Raw genomic sequence first — 21,636 nt, forward strand, 5'->3', positions numbered from 1 at the left:
AGACACAAAAACAACGAACAAATTATAGCCTAAGTAGTGAAAAATAAATGTTGGTTATTTAAATGTAATATTGATTCACTTTCAAAGTACAGCACTCTCCTCACAAACACATCAACCAGACTGAGCCAGCAATGACTCGTTAAATAAGATCTGGAGTTCGAGCCTTCTGACACCCAAAGCGAAACGCGCACGTGATTTGACAGAAAGTGAGGCTTCGTTTGTCATCGATCACGTGACTCTAGTAAACTGATACACGCCCCGATACGGGGCTTCACTAGAAATTGTGTCGCTTGTGTGATACGCGCATCGAAGCTTCAGTGTCATACGTAACATCACTAATGCATGGTGTCAGAGCTAGAAGTACCAGCCAGGTAAGAAAAGTTAATTATAAAGTTATTCCGAATGCAAAGTGTTTAATTTCTTTTAGTGTTTCGTTAAGTCTGTTCTGGGATGCTTTTAATATTGTTTAACTATCAAATATTGTGTTGAATGTGTTGATTACGGTATTAATTGATGATTGCATTCGATTAAAAAGATGCGAGTTTAATTCTGGTTGTGGTAAACGCATGATTCTCTGTCGTGTAATACTTGATGTGTGCTCGTGGAACAAATTATTTGACAATAATTCAAAATGGTTTTCCTCAGTCGAAGTAATGAAATGACTAACGAGGGACATTCTAAAACGTTAAATGTGGCTAACAGTGATATAATACAAATCTAATAATAGGCTATATATATATATATATGTATGCATGTATGATAAACCTTACAATGTGCAGATAAACAGATGAACCCAGCATATGAATGCAACGCGTTTAGTTCATATTCTGGGTTAATCTGTTTATAACGTCAGCCTGTGGTTTATTAATAAGGTATGTAACGTTACAGAATTTGATATTTTAATATTAATTTCTCAGTGTTAAGTATTTAGCCAGCTTAAGCATTTATAACCTGTGAGTAAATTTGCTTTCCTGTACATAGTATGCTTTATTAGTATGGTGTAGTATGGTTAGTATTAGTACATTAAAGACATTAAGCGTTTTAGAATGTCTAATAACAAACCATCCAGTGTTTTAATCCCAGTAAAACTGGCTGAAGCTCTGAAGCAAGCACAAATAAGGCCACATTCGCCTGCCGTAGACAGATATATTTTGGCATGTTTTCTGATGTTCTTTTTTTATGACAGTATGTTTTTCATTATGGTTTTTCCAGTTCATCACTGCCTAAATTTGGTGAAATGAAGGAATGCCACAACTTTATTGATTGTGAAAACAAGGTTTTGGCTAAGGTAAGTGAAGCTCCTTTTTAGGATTTATAAAAAGTAGTAATATTTTTGCAAACTTTGTTACAACCCACACACAATGATAGTATTTAAAGTTTTACGAATTACGCTAAAGCACTTATTATTGCACTGATTGAGTAGCTGTGAGCAGACAGTGTAAATCAATGCACTGTAGAAAACAGTGATCATAAATGAGAAAAAACAAAGTTGGAATGTTATTTAAATTAAATCAATTATTAAATTAAATTAAGGAAAACAAATATAAAATCAGTTCCATATCAGATTCCAGATGATCAATGGCTTATGCCGTGGCCACACTAGACTTTGAGCATGCAAAATTTCTTCGGGCACTGCAACGATCGTGATATGAAGTCACACCCTTTTTTTTATAAACATGAATTCAACATATAACAAGTAGTAATGTAAAACGTAGAAAATATACAATCTACTCGACTGCAAAAATATAGTATTTTTTTTATTCAGCCAAAAGGTCACGCCACGACGTATATAAATAGAAGTCAATGGGACGTAAAGTGTAGTGACTGACCCTTTAGGACAGTGGTTCTTAATCCTGGTCCTGGGGACCCCCTGCTCTGCACATTTTGTGTCTCCTTCATTTAACACACCTGATTTAGATCATCAGCTCCAAGAACTGAACTGGATGTGTCAGGTAAAGGAAACATACAAAATGTGCAGAGTGGGGGGTCCTCAAGATGAGGATTAAGAACCACTGGTTTAGGGCCTTCATGCATCCTCGTGAACAAGATGGAGGGAAGTTAGTGAGGGAAGGGCATAAAAAATTTACTTAAACGCAGCCCATGATGCTGTTCATCACTCAAACTAAAATAATTGAATTTTAATTGATAATGGCACCGCATTGTGCAGCCTATGATTGTAAACATCTAGCTATAAATTGCGTCGTCTTCTCGTCTCTCTAAATGGGTTGCACAAGGGAATCGTTAAGCGCGCTGCAGGGGGCGATAATACACTCTCGCGTTTCGGGAGTCGGGATAGACGGAATTGTCACTTGCATATTTGGGCCAGCATTGCATCATGAGTAACTAAAGTTGACCATTTGCACGTCTTTTTAAGTCTTATCAGTTTAAACATTCACGTGATTTTAAACTATTCGGTACTTGCTCGCTGTCTGACTCTGAGAGATGTTTTTTCTCTGCACACATACATAGAGTAAAGCCGCCTCACAAACAGCTCGCGGGTAACAAAAGTTATTTTTCGTGGATTATATCGCTTTAACAGTCAAAAACATGCGAAAATCATGTAAATTTTGGTCTTGGTGAGTATCCTCTAAACACAGTCGGTTATGTCTTAAATAAGCATAAATCGCACGTGACTGTATAATGAAAACAGGATCCGTGCACTAGCTCTTAAAGGGACAGCAGCCATATGTGTCTGTCATTCATTTGGTTTTCAAAACAACAAAACATTGCTTTCATTTTAAGGAATCAGGATTAATAGCCTATGTATTTAATTTAGTCAGGACTAAAATACTACCCAGTGTTATTTTACTTTTGATTAATTTATTCAGTCTCTGTAGTATTTCTGTGTTAGACCTAAGCAAAAACTTTTCTCTTTATTTCTCTTTATTGGTATCGTTATTCTATTGTATTTATTTGTGCTACTTTTTTCAATTTAATTCAAAGATTGAAATCAAGCTTCCTTGTGTTGTGTAAATTCTTAAGAACAAAATTACCCCATTGTAAAAATGCAATGAGTAAGCATATTTAGGCAAGATAAATGTAATTTAAAAAGAAAAAGCCTAAACTCCCCCCTCAAATAAAAAATTCCCCCCTATAAGAATCACCTAAGGGGGGATTTCCCCCCATTTTCCAAAATGAAATTCAGGCCCTGTTGAAAAAACATGTGGGTGAGTATATGATGACAGAATTTTCATTTTAAAGTGAACTATCCCTTTAAGGAAATAATCAGGCAAAGTAATAGATGAATGTTGTTATTTGCATCTTTAGACTGATGGCATTGAAGTGAGGAGAGCATGCATAATCCAATCTCTCTGTGCATACCTGAACGAAGACCCTAGCAGTCTGCTTTGGGAGTATATGGTGAGTATGTGCTTTTTAAAATGTTGCTGTATTTTCAAGAATGCTTAAAGTTTTGTTAAAGTTAATACACAGGAATTTAAGAGTACTTTATTTTTTTTAATATCCCCTCTAGGATACAGACGTTGCCAGCACTGAGGAGGCGATCCAGAAGACTGTGATGGGAATTTATGTCATAAGACATGAAGGTGGAGACATGGAAGACAGCCCAGCAGATCTTGGAGTGGTATTAGAGGGTCAAAAGGTTCTTCAGGACATTACCAGTGTCCCATATGCAGCAGCCATGTTGCTGGGACTGATTTATGGACTGAACCTGAGCTACCCTCCTGAACTAAGGTACACATTCGAAGTCCTTCAAAAAATAATTCTGGAGCTAGATGGCAACAAGTTGTCCAATAAAATCCAAACACTGAAGACCAAGCTCTTCTCTGATGTGTTTGAGAAAGGACTCTAAGGACTGTTCCTGGAATGCCAGAATGTTACTGTTAAAAAAAGGGCAATATGTAGATTTTCTATTGCAGGTTACACTTCTTGTATTTTTCAATGTTCAAAATTGTTGAACTTAGTTGCAAGCTGCCTATTTGGTGCTCGGTGCATCTGTTATTTTCTGTGAAAGATGTCTTGTACATGTTATATTAATTTTTATAGAGTTTTAATTTACACTAAATTTGCAGAAGTCTTTTGACTTTTTTTGAACAATGTGTAAAAGTAATTTTTGCTGATGTTAATACATTTGCACAAGTTTAAAGAGTTGAATGTATGGGTGAGCAAGCTGTTAAAAACTGTTTATTGCAACTGTTGAACAAATACAGTCTGATAATTTGTTACACATCTTGTCTTTTTGTGACTCTACAAGACAATCACACACAAACAAATGCTGCTTTGAAAGGAGTAACTTTAAATAGATACTACTGAGTTAAAGTAACAAGAACTAATTGGATGGAACCACTGTCCATAATTTAAATGAGTTATTTGAAACAAATCTCCTTGTGTTTGTTGAATGTAACCTATTTGGACAGTTTTAAATAAACTACTGCATGTTCACTTAACTTAACTGATTTAAGTTACAGGGAAGCAATTCTATTGATTTAGTTCGACATTACTATTTCACATAGATTCTTCCCCATTCAGTTGTGTTGTCCCAACAAAAGGAGTTTACATAGATTCAAAAAATTCCATTAATGTTAATAAAAAGCAATTTGCTTGTGTGGAACCACTGTCCATAATTAAATTAAGTAAGTTTAAAGAATCATAGTAAAACTCTCACTAAGACCAAATCTAGCATTCTAAACAACTTAAGTTTATATTTTTGCATTATTTTTATATTTTATTAGCCAGCGACTCTACCATTGCAGTTCCACCTGACTAGGAAGGTCCTAATATCAGCGCACAGGTGGGTTAACTACTGTAGGAAGGAGAACGATCATCACACAGTGATTTCTTGCATGTGTCTGACTGTGTATTTGTCTCAAACAGGTACTCCTTCACTGCAGACAAGCTGAAATGGGCTAAAATCATCGATTTCAGTCGTTCAACTTCTTTCTATGCATCTCAGCATTTTTGGACAGAATTTAGGATTTGTAAGTATTAAAATTTAATCTGGCATAATTTAATTTAGTTCTTTTGTATGCTATTTATTGACAAAAGCTGTTTACAAATATATATTCTTAAGTTTTTGTGAAAATAATAATAAAAATTAACAAAAAAGGAGGTTAAAAATAATGTGACACTAATATTCTCTCTCTCTCTCTCTCTCTCTCTCTCTCTCTCTCTCTCTCTCTCTCTCTCATATAGTTTTGGAACCGGGATCTCCTCTGAAGGACTGAGTACATTTGTGTTTGTGGGCACGCATGCAGACCAGGGAACATTCTGATGTTGTCAATCAAGTTCTGAACAGGAACCAATCTTTGGAGAAGTTCATTTATTCACAAAGGTGGACAAAAACATTGTGTTGGCTTTTTAAAGATTATTTTGATGATGACTTTTACTCCTATGCTGTAGAAAAGATGGAGTAGACAGTCAGACATTGATAATAATAATAAATGTTTCTTGAGCATCAAAGAGACTTCTTTCAAAAACATTACGCCACTTAAATACTTCTTTTGGCCACCAGTGTACATGAATCCAACACATTTTTGGAAATAAGTGAAATTATTTTTAAGGTGGGGTTATGTGTCTTGTATTGTGAAAAGAACTGTGTTTTGTCCTGTTTTGGACATTTCCTTTTTGAATGCATAAAAATGTATTTATATTCTGCAGTTTTATGAATGTAATGGTTGATATTTCATTATAATACTTGTATAAGCTAAACAACCAATGACTCTACATTCATTTAGTCAAATGCTAATGTTTTGTTTATGATTTTATGTATGTGTTCAAAAATGTTTGCAGTGAAGGACAGCACATAATGTGTTAATTTAACACGTTTACACATCTTTGTGCTAACCTCTCTGACATATTTACTTTGTTAAAATCATTAACACAATGAATGAGTTAAAATTAACACAAAAAATGTTGTCTCTAAACTCACCCATTCATGTGTAAAAATTTCCCACATCATTTCCAGCATTGGCATGTTTATTTTGTGATATATATGAAATGTTTTAAATAAAAAATGGTATTTTGTGATAACTTTGTCTAATTGGTTTGTATGAAAGTAGTACTTATGTAGGATAAAAATAAAATTAATATATCAAAATTATCAAATCTAATTTATATTTAGTACAAATAAAAATAATTACAGTAGTGTACTGATTAGCTTAGTTTTTACAGTAATGCACTGTATTACACAAAACTGAAATACGGTTTGGTACTGTAACTCTTAATTACAGTAACTTACTGGCAACAGTGTTGCCAGTAAGTTACTGTAAAAAACCCTTGAAAAGTCTAACAGTGTAGAGATATAATTAAACAAAAAGTAGTCAAAACACATCTAACAGAACATAGCCTAAGTTGTTTATTTTTTACAACATTGTGTTCTTATTTTGTTTAATTAACGAAATGTCAATCTTCATCTTTATAACAGAAGATACAATACAAAAATCTTCAAGATACAGCCATATAGGCTACAATCTTCACATGTATAACGGATTGTCACCTTATAAACAGTCCTTTGTGTGGTGGAATAAGCAATGCTATATAGAAATATATGGTTACCGGTAGTATAATTTAAACTTTATTTTATTATTTTATTTGTTCATTAACTAATTATGCTAACTCAACTAATTTAATGTAAAGAGCTGGATACTAATTACTAATTAAATAATGTCAAATATTAAATGTAGGCTATTGATTAGAGTTGCCATAGACTGAAGGATTTTTCTAAACTAGTAGTAATTTATTTAAGCAATTAGGACTAATCTCACGTTTAAATTCAATCCTGCACTGTAAAAAATGAATCATGAGTCTTGTAATTTTCATTAAAAAAATGTAGGTGATCATTAAAAATATTATGTATATTTTATTAATAAAATTGTGGCTCAGTTTTTGTTGAAAATATTGAGAACATTTCACTAATAACACCAAGAGATGCATTTTCCTAATTTTTTCAAGGAAACATACACAATTTTAAGGCTTGAATTGAGGAACTGATAAACCTCATAAAATTAAGGAAAAGGGGCTACCTAGTTATTTTAAGAGAATTAGCTCATTTATGCGGTTTTATTTAGAGACACCATTGTTTGTTCCCAGCATGCTTTGCACATGGCTGGAAATGGAGAGTAAATCTTGAAATAAAGTGTTATTTCATGTGTTTTCGAGTAAAGGGAAACATCTGTTAATGTTTAATGTTCAGGTATGTTTGACATTTGAAAGAGTTTCTATTATGTTAAAGTTTTGATTGTTACCATTGTGCAGAAGAGTAGGGCTTATGGTTAGGTTGTGAATAACTGCAATTTTTTAATTAACTGAAGCATATTGTTTTATACATGTAGCAATAACTCTGCTAATGATAGTGCAGTAACATGTATGATTCTGTGCTGTCCTAGCAGCATACAGTCTAATTATAAAACAATATATCTCATAGTTAAATATAAACAGGTCATATCCATTCACTTGACTTCACACAATTTTGAGAATAAAAAATACTTAAAATAAAAAAGCACGTTTCACTAAAAAAAATTAATTCATTATGTCTAAATAAATTAGGGCATTTTACATGATTTATTCAGGTAGATTTCCATGAATGAAATCAAGCTTAACTACTCAAAAATAGTATGTGTAATATTGTTACCATAATTTTTTTAAGTAAATAGCAGTAACATTTTTTACAGTGTGGGTGTATATATGGCTATTCAGCGCTCAAGCGCATAAAACTTGCCGCAAAGCACCGGCAAAAGTAGGCTAATGATATAATAAATGTGTCTGAAAAAAATAATGAAGCATTTAAATTGTTTATTAATGAACTAGTCTTTTCTAAATCAGTGTAGGCTGCCTGCAAACTTATCTACATCTCCACTGTAATTTAGCCTCTAGAGATGCGCCTTTCATACGGACAGGATCACATAATCAGATGGTATACCGTAGGCTATTTGCTTTCGATTGGATTTTTTTTCGTTGGTGGATAACATTTTTTTTTTTTTTTTATAAACTTTATATAGATAGTTATATTTCTCATGTCTGTGAGGCTTGTCTATACACTGTTTTTCGGTTCATTTTTGAGACGCGCTCGAATTCACAGAGATCATGAAAGCGCGCCCTGTTCGTTTTATTTTATTTTACAAAAGCACAACGTTTTCTTGTTGTTGAGAGTTTACACAAATAAAAGTAGTTGAGACTGATGTATTATTCTTTTCTGTATGACCAGAAATGATGGAGTATTTAAGTTGTTTCCACTGTTGATAGGAAAATGCGAGTGATGGCACCGGCGCGTCCATGTCATGCAGTGCGCGCTCCACACTCCGCACAAACACGATATGCGCTTAATAATAGCGAACATTTATCTAGGTTAACGTTAGAGCGAGCGGCCATGCCAGACTGATAAGTCTTCTTCATGTTTAACAAATCAAATTCTGTTTTATTTTATTGCGCCTGTTTGAAAAGGACGACTGAAACACTTAGCCTATACAGATAAACGGCCAACGCTGGTGTTTTTCTTTAAACAAATTCGTTTAGTCTTTAAAATAAATATTGTTTGTGGGCTAATTAATGCCACAATAATTTGTTTATTTTATTGGCTACTTTTATTTTTCATTTTTGTTTTGCATTGAATACCATTTAAAGGATTTGCTGTGCACCGCAATGCCATCCTCCCATAGAAAGCCACGTTAAGAGCCACCTTTATTTTCTTTATAATAAAGGGTTTCTATCGGAAAACGCTTAACGCATAATTAAATGCATTGCGTTCATATTCTGGGCTCATCTGCTTTTCTGTAGGATAGTATGGTTTATTAATAAGGTGTGTAGGCTACAGCATTTGTTCTTTATCACTGAAGTAGCCTATTAAGCCACATTAAGCTTTTTCTTTATTATAAGGGTTTTCTATGGGAGGAAAATGCTTAGCCTAATATGCAATTAAACACAATGTTCGTATTCTGGGCTCATCTGCTATTAATAAGGTGTGTACAGAATTTGATCATTTAACATGAATGTCCGTTGGGGGCTGTTATTTCTTCAGCTTTTTGAACGTATGATAAAGACACGATTGGCTATCAATTTTATGTGGATAAAGGCATATTTTGTAGCCTACATGACTACACACTTGAGTGGAAAAAATTATATGTATGTGGCAGCAATGCGTCACCGTAGTTTTTCATAAACTTCGATTTATGAATAAAGAATTTTCCAAGCAAAATTATTAAGTTGACTATATATTGTACTGAGAAATTTGAGTCAGAAAATTAAAAGAAGATATCAAAATTAGATAAATGTAGGCTATGTTTGAGCCATGTTGTCCATTAATGAAACATTGGCTATATCATTCCACAGAGAAGAGCTATGTGAGCAATTATAGAATAAATGGTCTAACGTTTCCGTTTCCATAAAGCAAAAGCTGCATTTTTCGTCTACGGTATAAATTTAGAGATAATCTTGTTACAGGGGTAATAATGGTAAATAATTTTAAATGATATTTCTTTTACTTTGTTTGTAATTAAAAATGTATGTGGGTTACTCCATGCTCTATTCCAAATATTTTCATACAAGGGGGACCATTTGTATCTGGAGGCAGGGATAGATTTTGCAAATAAAATATTTTTTATTACTTTGTTGTTAACTTTTCTGTCTAGAAAAGATAGACCATTTATTGAAACACTGCTGTAGAAAGACCAACAAGTTAGAGCCTGTTTATGGAATATTCGCTTCTTTTTTGATGACAAATTTAAAATTAAGATAGGCTTTAATATTAAACAAAAATTCACTTTAAAGAAAAGCTTCCTACAAAACAAAACAAAAATCATGTCTCCCGATAGGCCTATTGCAAATCCAATCTTACTCATGCTATTCACTTTTCGTTATCAACATGGGAAAAATAACATTATATTGGGACGACGTGTGTATCAGGCGTCTTATTAGGCGACGTACTGAGGGACGACGTGTGTATCAGGCGTCTTATTAGGCGACGTGCCTGGTTCCAATAGAATCTGTCTGCATCCTGCAAGACTTCAAGTTACGCCCCTTCAAATTACGTCATTTCAAGTTACGCCCACTTCAAGTTACGCCCCTTCAAGTTACGTCATTTCAAGTTACGTCCACTTCAAGTTGCTCACTGTTTTTTTCGACTTAAAGCTGCGCGGCACAGACCGGTCGGTGTATGATATCAAAGTACCGCGAGAGCGATAAGAGCAAACAGACAGTTCTGAATGCTTTTGAATCGCTCTCGCACGAGTTTAACATAAACAGAACAAACAGTGTTTCCCACACATAGACTAATTCGTGGCGGTGCGCCACAGAATCAACACCGGCCGCAACATATTGCGTTTCGTTATAAAAAAAAAAAAAAAAAAGTACGCTCGCTATTTAAAACACGTAGCATATTCATTCAGCTGCATTTCCTTTCCCTGCTCTCCCTCCGTCTCTCTGTCACTCACGCGTCTCTCTCACAAGCGATTTTTTGTCTCGCCAAAGCCTTATTTGATCGGTAAATGATGTAGATGACTGCTGCGCTTGCGATAGGAACGAGCAGAGAGAGAGAGAGAGAGCCCCGGTCGCGCGCGCGCGCGTCTTCAAACTGTCTGGCTCTCTCTCGCTCCCTCGCGCATATTAATCAAAATCAAATGAGAATTGACACGATGGTAAAAGATCGGAAGACCGAAGTTTCACGTGGAGCATTCGGATATTTTTTTTCCTGAATTACCGCTGGGTGTGAATTGTGCTATAAAAAAAAACCTTAAGGATTATATTATTATTATTATTATTGAAGAATAATGATCTTTGGTCTTATGTATGTCATTGGTAATTCATTGTGTGTCACTGGTGTTACTGTCTTTTTTTTCTGTCACATTAAATAAAATATCACATGTGACATGACAATTTTTCATCCATTTAATTCTGCATACACTCAAAAGTTAAGATTTAAACTAAGGATTGCATCATTAGGCTACTTGATTTTAACTGGTTTTCAAATATTTTCATCATTATAGCAAATACATGGTTGCACAAATGAACTAACATCATTCAACATACTTTTAACAAACATGATTAAAATAAATAAAACAATTTCCTTATTTGCTGAATTATTATTATTTTTCTGTACCTCTGACTACATGTGCTGATTTTTTTTTTTTGAAATAATATTGAATAAAAACCTTTAATATATTGCCAAGCTGTCATTTATGTGTATTCATAAAGTCAAAGGGTAATCTAATAATGTGGTTTAAATGTTAAACTTACGACATTACTAAATGTCTCTATACGAGCTGGCATCTTGCCGACATCTCCTCATTTTGAGTTTGACATATCGTGTGGTTCTGTGTGATTTGGACAACTTCAAGTTACGCCCACTTCAAGTTACGCCCACTTCCTGTTACTCCCCTCTCTTGCAGTCCGCAGACAGACCCATCTCCCTGGTTCAGACGTTATGATTTTTTTATACATTTCTCACGTACGCCGTCGCCACGTCGCCGTAAGGTATACGTTACTACTGTGACGCCGCCGTGACGTCGCCGCCGGTCTGTCGTCTGACGTCTCTATCAATCCCATTCAAAAATAGACACGGACTGACGGCGACGGAAGGGTAGACTGCTCCTTCGCCTTCTTCAGGGTAGACTTAGAAAAGGCATGATCTACCCGCCATAATCCACAAGTTAGTAAAGTTACTCACTTTTGGACATGCCTGACACAGTCCCTCCGACTCGAAATAAACAATATCTCGGAGTGTTTGCTACTCCAGTAACTCCAACAGTTCACAGAACTGAGACATGTTGTGCTGAGAAAAGTGATGAGCACGAGCAGCCGAGCATGCGTGAGCAGTGAGCATGCGCGCACGACCGAAAAGTGGTCCTCGGATCACCAGTACAGAACCGAGAAGAACTGTTTCTTTTGGACACACTTGCAGCGTTCGAACCAAGCGGAAACATTCTGATCTGAAAAATGAAGCCTACCCGGAAGTGCGAAAAACTGCAATACATCGAAAATCCGCTAGAGGGAGGTCCCAAAAGGGAGCAAATGTCCATAGACCCCATGTTAAAATGTCCGTTTTCACAGCATAAATTCATGTTTTTACAGGTTGGTCCCATGGACTTTTATTGTATTTTTCAATACAATAATTGAATACGCCATTTTTTAATACAGTTGACATATAATTCTACTGTTTCTGTATCATGAAATGTAGTTTTAAGAGTTTTTCAGGCGAGAATGTAGTTGTTTAAAGCTCAAATCTGTGGTTTATTTAAAGATTTATGAAAATTTTATCCAGTTGATCCAGCGATGACCGGGCGCTCGGCGTTCATGTACCCCGCCTGGAGCAGCCTTTCCTCGGCTAGGTTTGCCACCAATGCCGCAGACTCTGGCGTCTCTGTAGTGGTTAAACATGAGATATAATTCGTCTTGTGTATATCTAATGGGCGATTTTTGGTCTCTTGAATCTATATATTTTTTTCCCTGTGCAATCGTTTTGGCTGAGGGGAAGTTTCATAACTTTATAAGCTAACTTTACCGATGTATGGTTAGACTAGAGTGCTGACTTTGTATGTTTGACTGAATTGTTTGCTTTATTTGTATAGCTTCTTATACCTTTTACTTATACTTTTATAATGGCTAATATTGATAAAACTGAAATTTAACAAAAAGAGACTGGGTTGAGTTTTGTCATTTTAAATTTTAATACAACGAAGATGATCTGTAATGTTGTTTACTGCAAAATCTGTTGTTTAGTACAAATGCACATATTGCCTGGACCATAAAATGTTTAATAATAAAAGGGTTATTGGAAGATCTTTTAACATTTAAGTGGCACCTGGAAGATCTCTTATGTTAAAGCCAGCATCTGGAGGAACCCAATGGTTCAGTGAGGCCAGAATAAGATTATTATTATCCTATTATTATTATTATTATTACAGGCTACTTAAAGGGGCATTCCACCCATTTGAACATTGTTTTTTTATTTAAAGTGGGTCATATATGTAGCCGAAATGTAAAATAAATTTTGAACTTGAAAAAGTGTAAAATAATGCATATTACTTCATTCTGCTATCGAAATTCGACTCTGTTAGATTGAGATAATTTCAACGATATCACACACGTCATATGAAGATTAAGAAAATCAAGTTACATAAGATATGCATATTTACAAGCATTTTAAAGTTCGTTACATGTCTAGAAATAAGATTTACCCAAAATGTGTTGTACCCTATAGGGTACAAATGGATATGAAGCTTGAGGAACTAAACACGGTACACACCTGATTTGTCTAACCTTATTACCAAAGTTTACCAGAATACACAAACTACACCACGTAAAAGAAAAATTATGAGATGGGAAATTACATCCATGTTTACATTTCTTTAGTGGTTATGCATATAGAAAATTTTGGATTTAAGTAGAAAATGTAGGATTTAAGTAGGAGTAAAGATTACCACTTTAATTCTGCTCCACTCCTAAAAACCCAGTTGACATTCCATTAGGCAATAAAACAGCAAAGTGGGGGGAAGGCAATTGCCAGAGAATATTGTTGAACATTCTCTAACTAAAACACTATTGATTAAAGAATACATTTCAAAACCACACCTCTATTATAAAGCCAAACTAAATCACACATGCCTAATGTAATTGTACATAAATTAAAGTATATTCTATCCTAATTTAAACACAAAGGGATGTTTGTGTGCGTGTGTGTGTGTGTGTGTGTGTGAGGAATGTCACGAGGCTGTAAAGTCGGGGGGATATCAAACACATGGGCGTTGGTAAATGGCCCCGTGGGGAAAATTATTAACCAGCGCTGTCTTCTTAAGGACAAAGATGATGTGTTCGCCATCACATGATTCACTTAATGTGAAAAGCAGATGCCATTGTTGCTACATTCCCCCTTTTTGTTAGATGAAATCCGGGATGGACTTCATCGAACAAAAATAGGCACAATTGATGGCAGGTGGATCTTGGAGCTGAGGATTCAGCTCGATGAGGTTCGGCGTGGTCTCTGACTTGGCACCCCCTTTCCGGGGATTCCGTCTGAGACCTTCTGACACAGCTTTCGTGAGCTGGTCTGTATCGCATCTGGTTGAGTCTTCTGTGCAGGATGGAGGCCAACCTAGTGTTAGGGTGTGGATGATTACCTGCAGGGATGTACAGCGCAATGTCGGCGGCGGTTCTGGCTTGGACCGCAGATGAAGTGTTCAGAACAGGTCGTCGAGACAGTGCTCGGAGGGCTGTGTTGACAGGAGCAGGGTCAGTGAGTTGGGGACCCCCCTTTTCTCAATCCAGAGTTCCAGTCCTGGATTTAAGGTGAAGTTGAAGTTCTTGGAGGATGGGAGTTTCAGTGCTGTCTGGTACTCTTTGCTGGGAAGCTGGTACAATGCAAGGCCATCAAGGTGTAGGATGACACCTTGGTACTTGAAGTCCCATATTCTGGTTGAGCATGTTGACACGGCTGGTGGTATTATGCTGGTCGTGAGTGACAGTGGCTGTGTGCACGGGTGTGTTAGCACGCCACCTTTCAACTGCAATCTCTGTTTGCGTCTCTGTGACTTGGGTGCGGGGCTTGGTTTCAGCGGGGCAGCGTGTGTTGCTGGCCAGGGTTGGCAACCCGCAGGTTTCTTCAATATTGTCTCTGAGGAAGAGTTTCCGAGGGCAGAGAATGTCTTTGGTCACAGTACACATGTGCAGATTTGGAGCCAGGTACAGCTGTGGGTTGCTGTCGCGGTAGGCTACCACATCTGGAATGTGTGTCTTGCTGTGGGTGTTGTTTTTCAAAAACCCGACCTTGACAATGTCTTTAAGTCTGCAGACTCGGCTTGGCTCAATGATAGGCAGATTCAGGAGAAGGCCCATTTCTCTCTGCTCGGGATTGATGTAGAGTGGTGTGGCGCTACCCAGAGAGTAGGCCAGGTGTTTTTGTAGAAGGTCAGCTGGCATGTTGATGGCGGAAGCCAGCATAGTTAGCATCAGGCTTAGTATCAGGTACGGTGGGATTACACCTGTGGCTAGGCTGTCATTGGAGGAGCTAACCTCCCACAGCATGTCTGTCGTTAGCGCTGTAACCAGCTGAGTCTGGGCAAAGTCACTCTGTAAGACAGTAAACAGCGGCTTCATGGAGTTTGCGGTCTGGTTCGCTGCATTTACACTGGACATACCAATGCTAAACAGAGTTCTGGCGGCAGCTACGACTCGGAGCAACACTCCCAGGAGCCGTCTGGAGTGGTGGTTGGTGCTTAGGAGTCCCGATGGTGCGACAGTCACTTTCTCAAGTTGGTTGAGCATGTGTTCGACCTTGGCCTCGGCATGAGAGAGGGAGTCCTCTGTCCATTGGGCACTTGTCCAGATGTATTGGGCTACGGAGCTGTGGTAGTGTGCTCTGTAGGCCGGGCGGGGCTGGATGAGTCGAACCTGCACTTGCTGGGTGTAGGTCCTGCCGTCGGTGATCTGGAGTCTCGGTTGTTCTCTCGGTGGCAGCTGTCCTCTGGTTGGCTGACAGTACAGCATGGCGAACCACAGCAGCAACCTGGTACAGACAACAGGGAGAGAGAGAGAGAGAGAGAGAGAGAGGGGAGGAAGAAGCCAGTGAGGGTTGTCTTTGATTGGACAGGGCAGTCTTTTTACTTTGTGGGCGGCGACTAGGTTTAGTTTGCCTTGGCCCATGTTTTGCCACATCTTGCTGCCGGCTTGTCGCTTGCTTCAGTGTCTCGTCAGTGTCTCTGGTGCTGCGGTGTGTAGCACATGATGCGTTATAGACGAACATTAGCAGTTTACCCCCCTTTGTGCGCCGTGGCATTACAAGCCTTGGCATTGTGATGTGAATCGGTTCACAACCCATAATGTTTTGCTGTTCACGCAGCATGTGCGTGGTGTCATGCATTGGTCTGAGGCACTGGTTGTCAGTGAGGTCAGATGGCATGCAAGGGTGGTTGGAGGGGTTTGAGAGGTGGTAATTTAAAGTCTTTATGTAGATTTCAGAAGCCCGCATGTCTGCTATGTTGGTTTTTTCAAACAGCGGAGCCAGCGTAAGCGGCTCTGAGGTAGGCAGTTTATCTAGTAAAAGTCTTATGCTGTGTGTAATCTTTTCAACCTTGAGGGTGGGTGGGTGGGTGGGTTGAAAGTGACCACAGCTTGTTGTTTAGTGCGCCAGGCTTGGCGATGGCATGAGTGAGGTCATGTTGCTGCAGGTCAGTCATGACCTTGAGGCAGTAGGTGTCAAAGTCTTTGGTGGGCTGTAAGGTGCAGGTTAGCGGATTCGAACCTTCAGTTGGTGCTGAGTCTGTCTTCCTGGCTGGCTGTGGGAGTTCCCATGAGCTCTGTGACCTGAAAGTCTGGCTTTGAGGAAGTTCCCGTGACCTTTGTGACCTGACCGTCTGGCTGTGGCTGGACGGGGTAAAGTTCTCGTACTTGAGCCCAGACTTTGAGCTGTTTCAAGTCCAGTAACGATTCAAAGCGATCTAGAAGGTCTCTGCCGATGAGGAACGGAAAAGTGTCCATTTTTGAGATGAACACGGGATGGAGTAGACTTAAAGGACCAATTTTCAGGTGTATGTGAGCTACCTGTTCGAGTCGGATGTCATTTTGACTGTATGACTGCACGTTCAGTTCACAAGTTTGAGGTGTGATAGTTCGATCTTGTCTCTTAGCTTCAATTTGGAGTCTTTTGAAAAGTTCAGATGAAATCACCGTAATGTCTGATCCTGTGTCGATCAGGGCTTCCATGCTCACTGCCTTTTCCAACGTGATGTTCAGATGGAGTTTCCGGCCCACCCCCTTTTCGATCAGGTTGCCCAGGAATGTTGGCATGGCAGGTGTGATGAATGATGGGTGGTTAGGACCGGTCTCGTGTAGCTCGCCGCGGAGGCAGGTAGCCAAAACAGCATTTCCTGGTACCTTGGGATTGTGGTACCTGATGTGAGGAACTGTGCTGTCTCGTTCAGGCTGTGTAGCTGTCAGCTGTGGAGCTTGGGTGATGCTGTCACTTTGTGATGTGACAGCTGGCTCTGTGGTCTGTAGATGACGAGCAGTGTTCGGGGTGCTTGGCTCAGTCAGATGGCGGTCAGACAGGGTGTTGATTTCAGTTCTTATGCTTAGACATAAGATGTCTGGGTCTTTCTTGTCTTGCTTGTGAGTTTTTCTGTAAAGAAGCTCTTTCAGCACCCTCAGGATCTCTGCTGTTTCAGACGTGGCTGCGCTGTGTTTTTCTGATGTGGGCTCAGGATTGAGCTTACCAGTGTCGTGTCGAGAGTGGTTCCAGTCTCTGTCGGGGCTTGGTGTTTTGGCCGGCGGGTGATGCTGGTCCCAGAATCTTTTAGAGCGGTTGCTCTGGTGCTTTGGTCGAGCACCACCACGATTGTGTTGCCCTCTGCTGGCGTGGAACGGTTTTGACTGTCCGTCAAAAAGTCTGTGACTGTGGTGTTGTGGGGCGCCCTCTAAAGTCAGCTCTGGGCAGTGCTCAGAGACAGAATAGCTCGTGGGGTTTTTCACAGCCTTTTCAGAAATAGTCTTTTGCTTGTTGTAGGCTTTATGGGCTAGTTCTCGCAGCTGTTGTGTAGACATGCTACGTGGGCACGCGGCCACGCCCAAATGGTAACTTAAAGTGGGATGTAGGTTTCTGAAGAACAGAGTCTTAAAGTTGATGTCCTGTTCCATCCCGGGCTCATTCCGTGCTCCGAAGAAGACTTGTCGGAGTCGGTTGTAGTAGGTCTGGGGGTGTTCACGCCGACCTTGCTTGAGGTCTACAGCAGCGAAGAAACCTTGATCGGAGTCTGGATCAGAGAATTCACGGATCAAAGCTTGCCGTAATTGTTGGACGTCCGTTTTGACAGTCTGAGGTTGACGGTCTAGGAAGCTACGAACATCACTGCTAGCCGTTATTCTTAACAGATACAAATTGTCCCAAGCTGTCATGTTGGCGACAGTTTGCAAGTGAAAGTCGATGTCTTTTAAATAAGCATGAATGTCACGACCTTCTGCAGAATCTGGATCGAACATAGGAATGTTTCGAGCTAGCTTGTCAAGTTCTCGGGGGGTCGTGCCGTGGTTAGTGGCATGGGTTGTCTGAAGGGGTCCTCCCCCTTTTGCTGCTGACAGGTGTTCTGGAAAGCTGGCTGGTGATGTCTTGAGCCGTGGGCTTACATCTACCTTTTCAGCTCTGGGTTCTTGGCTGAAAGAATTGGAGTGGCGGGCCGGGAGAAACTCTGTGATGTGTGTTTCTCCGTTCCAGCTACTCTGCAGTCTGTAAGAATGTTTCAGCTCTCTGTGAACAATGTCAAGTTCGTCTTTGAGATCGTGTTTCTGCAGAGTAAGCTCATGGATCTCAGCTCGGGCCGCTTGAAAGTGTTTCTCGCAGGCCCTGGCTTTAGCGTCTCTGTCTTTTATTTCAGTCTCTGCTCTTGCAAGGAGAGCTTCACCTTGTTGGAGTTTTTCGTCGAGTTCTCTTCTGGTTTCTTTCGCCGACTGTTCTCTTTGGTCTGTGTCAAGGCGAAGATCTTGCAGGGTATATTGAAGTCTTTCTACTTCTTTCTGTAGCTCTGGATCTGTGGCGTCCTCTTTCTCGCGCTGGTACTGGGTCTCGAGGAGGAGCTGATCTAGACGGCTCTGGGTTCTGGCCTGGTCCTTCCGGGCCTCGTCCGCTTGAAGCTTTAGCGCTGCGGCTTCCTGCTCCAGGTCGATGTTGCTCCTTTCGCTGAGCTGTGCTTGGGCGACGAGATTGTGGGCGACGCTTCCGACGATCCTGGCCCAGTCTTTGTAGTTGTAGCTCTGTGTCGGATCCTGGGTTATCAGCTTGTCTAGCTCGGCGTCCAGTTGCTCTTGGCTCCGGTGCTGCAGGTCCTCGGTACCCTCGGGCAGGAAGGGGGTTGTCATTGCTCTCAGCCATGTCGAGAGGTTGTTCCAGCGAACTACAGGGCTGGATGAGCGGGGCATACTGGCTTACTGTAGGCGAGAGAAACACAGCACACACACAGAGACCAATGCAAGTTCGTTCTAAGGCTAACGAGCTATGCTAATACGGCTATGCCGTCTATTAGAATTTGGGCTAACTGATGCAGACAGTTAGACTGTGCCAATTAACTCGGGTCGACAAAGGACCTGAAATGGAGATTTTGGCAGGCAGTAGCCTGGCGGGTCACGTGTTGTGACGCCGGCTCTGGTTGTCGCTCTACTTATTCAGTTTTCCTTGGTGGCTCTCACAGGTTACTGTCTTTAGGTGAACTGAAAGAAACAAATCACAACAAAACAAAGGATAGAAAAGATCAAAGTGAAACAAAACACTAGTGATGACTAGGTCTGGAATTAAATGAAACAGAATAGTAACACGGTACGTGTTAGAGAGGATAACGAGACCTAAGCTATTACCACTGCTAGGGTTTAAGATAGGGCCAACAGGTGAGTGGGGCTATCGGGGCAGGAAGCCTAGGAAGAGGGTGTGGCTTGGAGAGGAAAGGTGGGTCAAAACACTTAAAATATATCCGGGGGAATATCTAATATTCTGGGGCTTATACTAAGTGAATGGGTTTTATCACATTTAGTTTACCTGATGTGAATTGAGGCCACTCAGGTGGAAACCAGTGGCTCGGTCAACCTCTCCGACGGTTCTCCAACACTTGACCGCAGTGCCCTCGGGCAGCCTCGTCTCTCGGTACCACGGTGTGCCCACTCAAACCACTCACGACTTTAAACACAGTGGCAACGCCAAGGTGTCAATCATCAGACGGTACGGAAAAATTGAGTTTTCCTCGGAACTCTCCTCTCGGAGTGGTCCTTTCAGCAGACCCCAGTTCGAGTGATTGTCTCAAAATTGCCTTGTGTGCCGCTGGCGTTGACTTAACCTTTTGGCGGGCCAAATTGCTGATGTTGGTGTGGCGTGCCACATTCGGTGGTACGAGATTCGGAGGTGTCCGAGACTCACGCACGGCCAGCGTCAGGTAGCGTCGGACAGGTGAGCTCGCTTGCCGGAGACCAAGCAGAGATGGCTGTCAGATCACAAAGGGAGTACTACAATAAATACACAGAAGGATGAACAAGGGAAACTTAAAGTGAATTAAGGCTTGCTTGTTTAAAACCAATTGAGTAGTTATGTATGTAGAAAGGAGAGTCAAAGGTTTTACTAAATAATGATAAAACAATAGGAAGTTATGATAATGTTAATTATCAAAATGACCTAACCCGAAAGAGAGAGGAAAAAGAATAAAAATAAACATTGAAAATCAAATTCAAAATGAAATGGCAGGATGAACCCAGGAGAAGAGGCAGGCCGCAGTAGTGGGTTTTCACCACAAGGGGGCGTGCTCCCTCTCTGTGCTCAACCTGGCAAACCGAAAACTTAATTCAAATTAAAAATTCAAAACTGAAAAAAAAAAAAAAAATCGAAATGATATCCTATAATAATCCAGATACACTAATGTATCAGTCCTATTTATAAAAATAATCAGGAGAGAAAGACAATATAAAAGAGTGAAGGGAGGAAAATAGTGATGCCGACTTAGTATCCACAAGGCCACACACACGATGGTGCTGTTTCCTCCAAGTGAATATCAGTGGCTGAAATAGAAACTCAATTTAAATTTGAAATTCAAAACTAGTTTAAATAAAATTTAAATGAGCATGTAAAGAAAGTCTAAAAAGGGAGCTCAGAATCATATCCTATAATAAATTAACGATAACAGTGAAGTATCATTAATAACTATAAAAATAATCAAAAGAGAAAAGTAGAAATAAAACAATTCACGACAGGATTTGAAAAGAGAGAAACGCGAGCTGAGTGAACCGGCCTCGCGGGAGGGGGCCACTAGGTGCCGTTGTTTCCTCTAAGTGAAAGCTTAGATTTAATTTAGGGGGCTGGGATTTAATTTAAGTTTTAATTCAAATCTTGTTTGAACCAAACTCAAAGTAAATGTACCAGTCGAAAGCAGGAAAATTGTCTAACACGAAATAATATTTGCGCGAGCAAAAGCTGTAAATGCAAATTATTATTGTGGTTTAGACCATAAGTTCACTAATCGCAGGGAGAGTGAAAATAGCAGGAACAGAGAGCATGCCGGAACAATAAATCTATCTGTTAATGTACACACGATGGCGCTGTTGCGCAGAGTGACGTCAGGGGGCGAGGCGCAATCTTTGAGAGCTGCTGAACACTTAAAGGACACCCTCTGGTGTTAGTCAGCGGAATTACGACTTTCAGTGATTCAAAATCTGAGAGCATTTACGCGTAGATTTTCTGCAAAATCACAATACAAACATACAAACAGGTCTCGGTGGACCTTTGGTGCTATAATGGCACAAGCGCGTGTGTGGCAGGATTTCCTCGCTGCACTAACTTACGCATCAATGCGAAACAGGAATTTTTCGTCTGTCGTTGGCTCCCATAAACATTCTTCCCAATAGCACTATGGTTCAAAATGTGTTAGGTTTTTACAATTGATTAGCTAAGTCAATGTAAACCAGGAGTTATCGTTTTGCTGAATATTACTGGATTAACCACGAATTCAATAACGATATAATTTTTCAGGCCTTCATCTACTGCTGAGAAGGGGAAACTCGCCCAAAATCAGACTTACGTCTCGCACTAAAAAGAGATTTCTTCGTCTTATAGGCGGTTTTAGATAATATTAACATGTACACTGCAAAGAGTTTGTTTCGTCTTTTACAGGCACAGGTTTATATTATTAACTGCAGTTTTAGTAATCGACAGTGCAAAAAAATGTCTAGGCA

At 39.6% G+C, this 21,636-nt stretch overlaps 2 protein-coding genes across 2 annotated transcripts; one reads left to right on the top strand and one right to left on the bottom strand.

Moving 5' to 3' along the window:
- Nucleotides 1–73: 73 nt before the first annotated feature.
- Nucleotides 74–5,586, top strand: LOC309508781 (uncharacterized protein). Its single transcript, XM_082183250.1, has 6 exons — nt 74–371; nt 1,213–1,288; nt 3,268–3,360; nt 3,473–4,750; nt 4,834–4,937; nt 5,152–5,586. The coding sequence occupies exons 1-4, from the start codon at nt 343–345 to the stop codon at nt 3,809–3,811; spliced, it is 537 nt and encodes a 178-aa protein (XP_082039376.1). The 5' UTR covers nt 74–342; the 3' UTR covers nt 3,812–4,750; nt 4,834–4,937; nt 5,152–5,586.
- Nucleotides 5,587–16,111: 10,525 nt separating this feature from the next.
- Nucleotides 16,112–20,032, bottom strand: LOC309504993 (uncharacterized protein). The gene is made up of 2 exons (XM_082178337.1): nt 16,279–20,032; nt 16,112–16,245 (listed from the first exon to the last, which is right to left on the bottom strand). Exons 1-2 carry the CDS (start codon nt 18,847–18,849, stop codon nt 16,186–16,188), a joined length of 2,631 nt encoding a protein of 876 aa, XP_082034463.1. The 5' UTR covers nt 18,850–20,032; the 3' UTR covers nt 16,112–16,185.
- Between the last annotated feature and the right edge of the window lie 1,604 nt (nt 20,033–21,636).

This window comes from Leuciscus leuciscus (genome assembly GCF_965113295.1).
Source record: "Leuciscus leuciscus genome assembly, chromosome: 1".
Taxonomy (NCBI): Eukaryota; Metazoa; Chordata; class Actinopteri; order Cypriniformes; family Leuciscidae; genus Leuciscus; species Leuciscus leuciscus.

What these genes read in the sequence shown, in the direction of transcription:
- LOC309508781 (XM_082183250.1), top strand. Translation starts at nt 343, where the DNA reads ATGGTGTCAGAGCTAGAAGTACCAGCCAG. An exon ending in GAGCTAGAAGTACCAGCCAG is followed by an intron (nt 372 to 1,212) that starts GTAAGAAAAGTT and finishes TGGTTTTTCCAG; the next exon opens with TTCATCACTGCCTAAATTTG. An exon ending in GTCTGCTTTGGGAGTATATG is followed by an intron (nt 3,361 to 3,472) that starts GTGAGTATGTGC and finishes TATCCCCTCTAG; the next exon opens with GATACAGACGTTGCCAGCAC.
- LOC309504993 (XM_082178337.1), bottom strand. Translation starts at nt 18,849, where the DNA reads ATGCCCCGCTCATCCAGCCCTGTAGTTCGCTGGAACAACCTCTCGACA. An exon ending in CAGACGGTCAGGTCACAAAG is followed by an intron (nt 16,246 to 16,278) that starts GTCACGGGAACT and finishes CCAGACTTTCAG; the next exon opens with GTCACAGAGCTCATGGGAAC.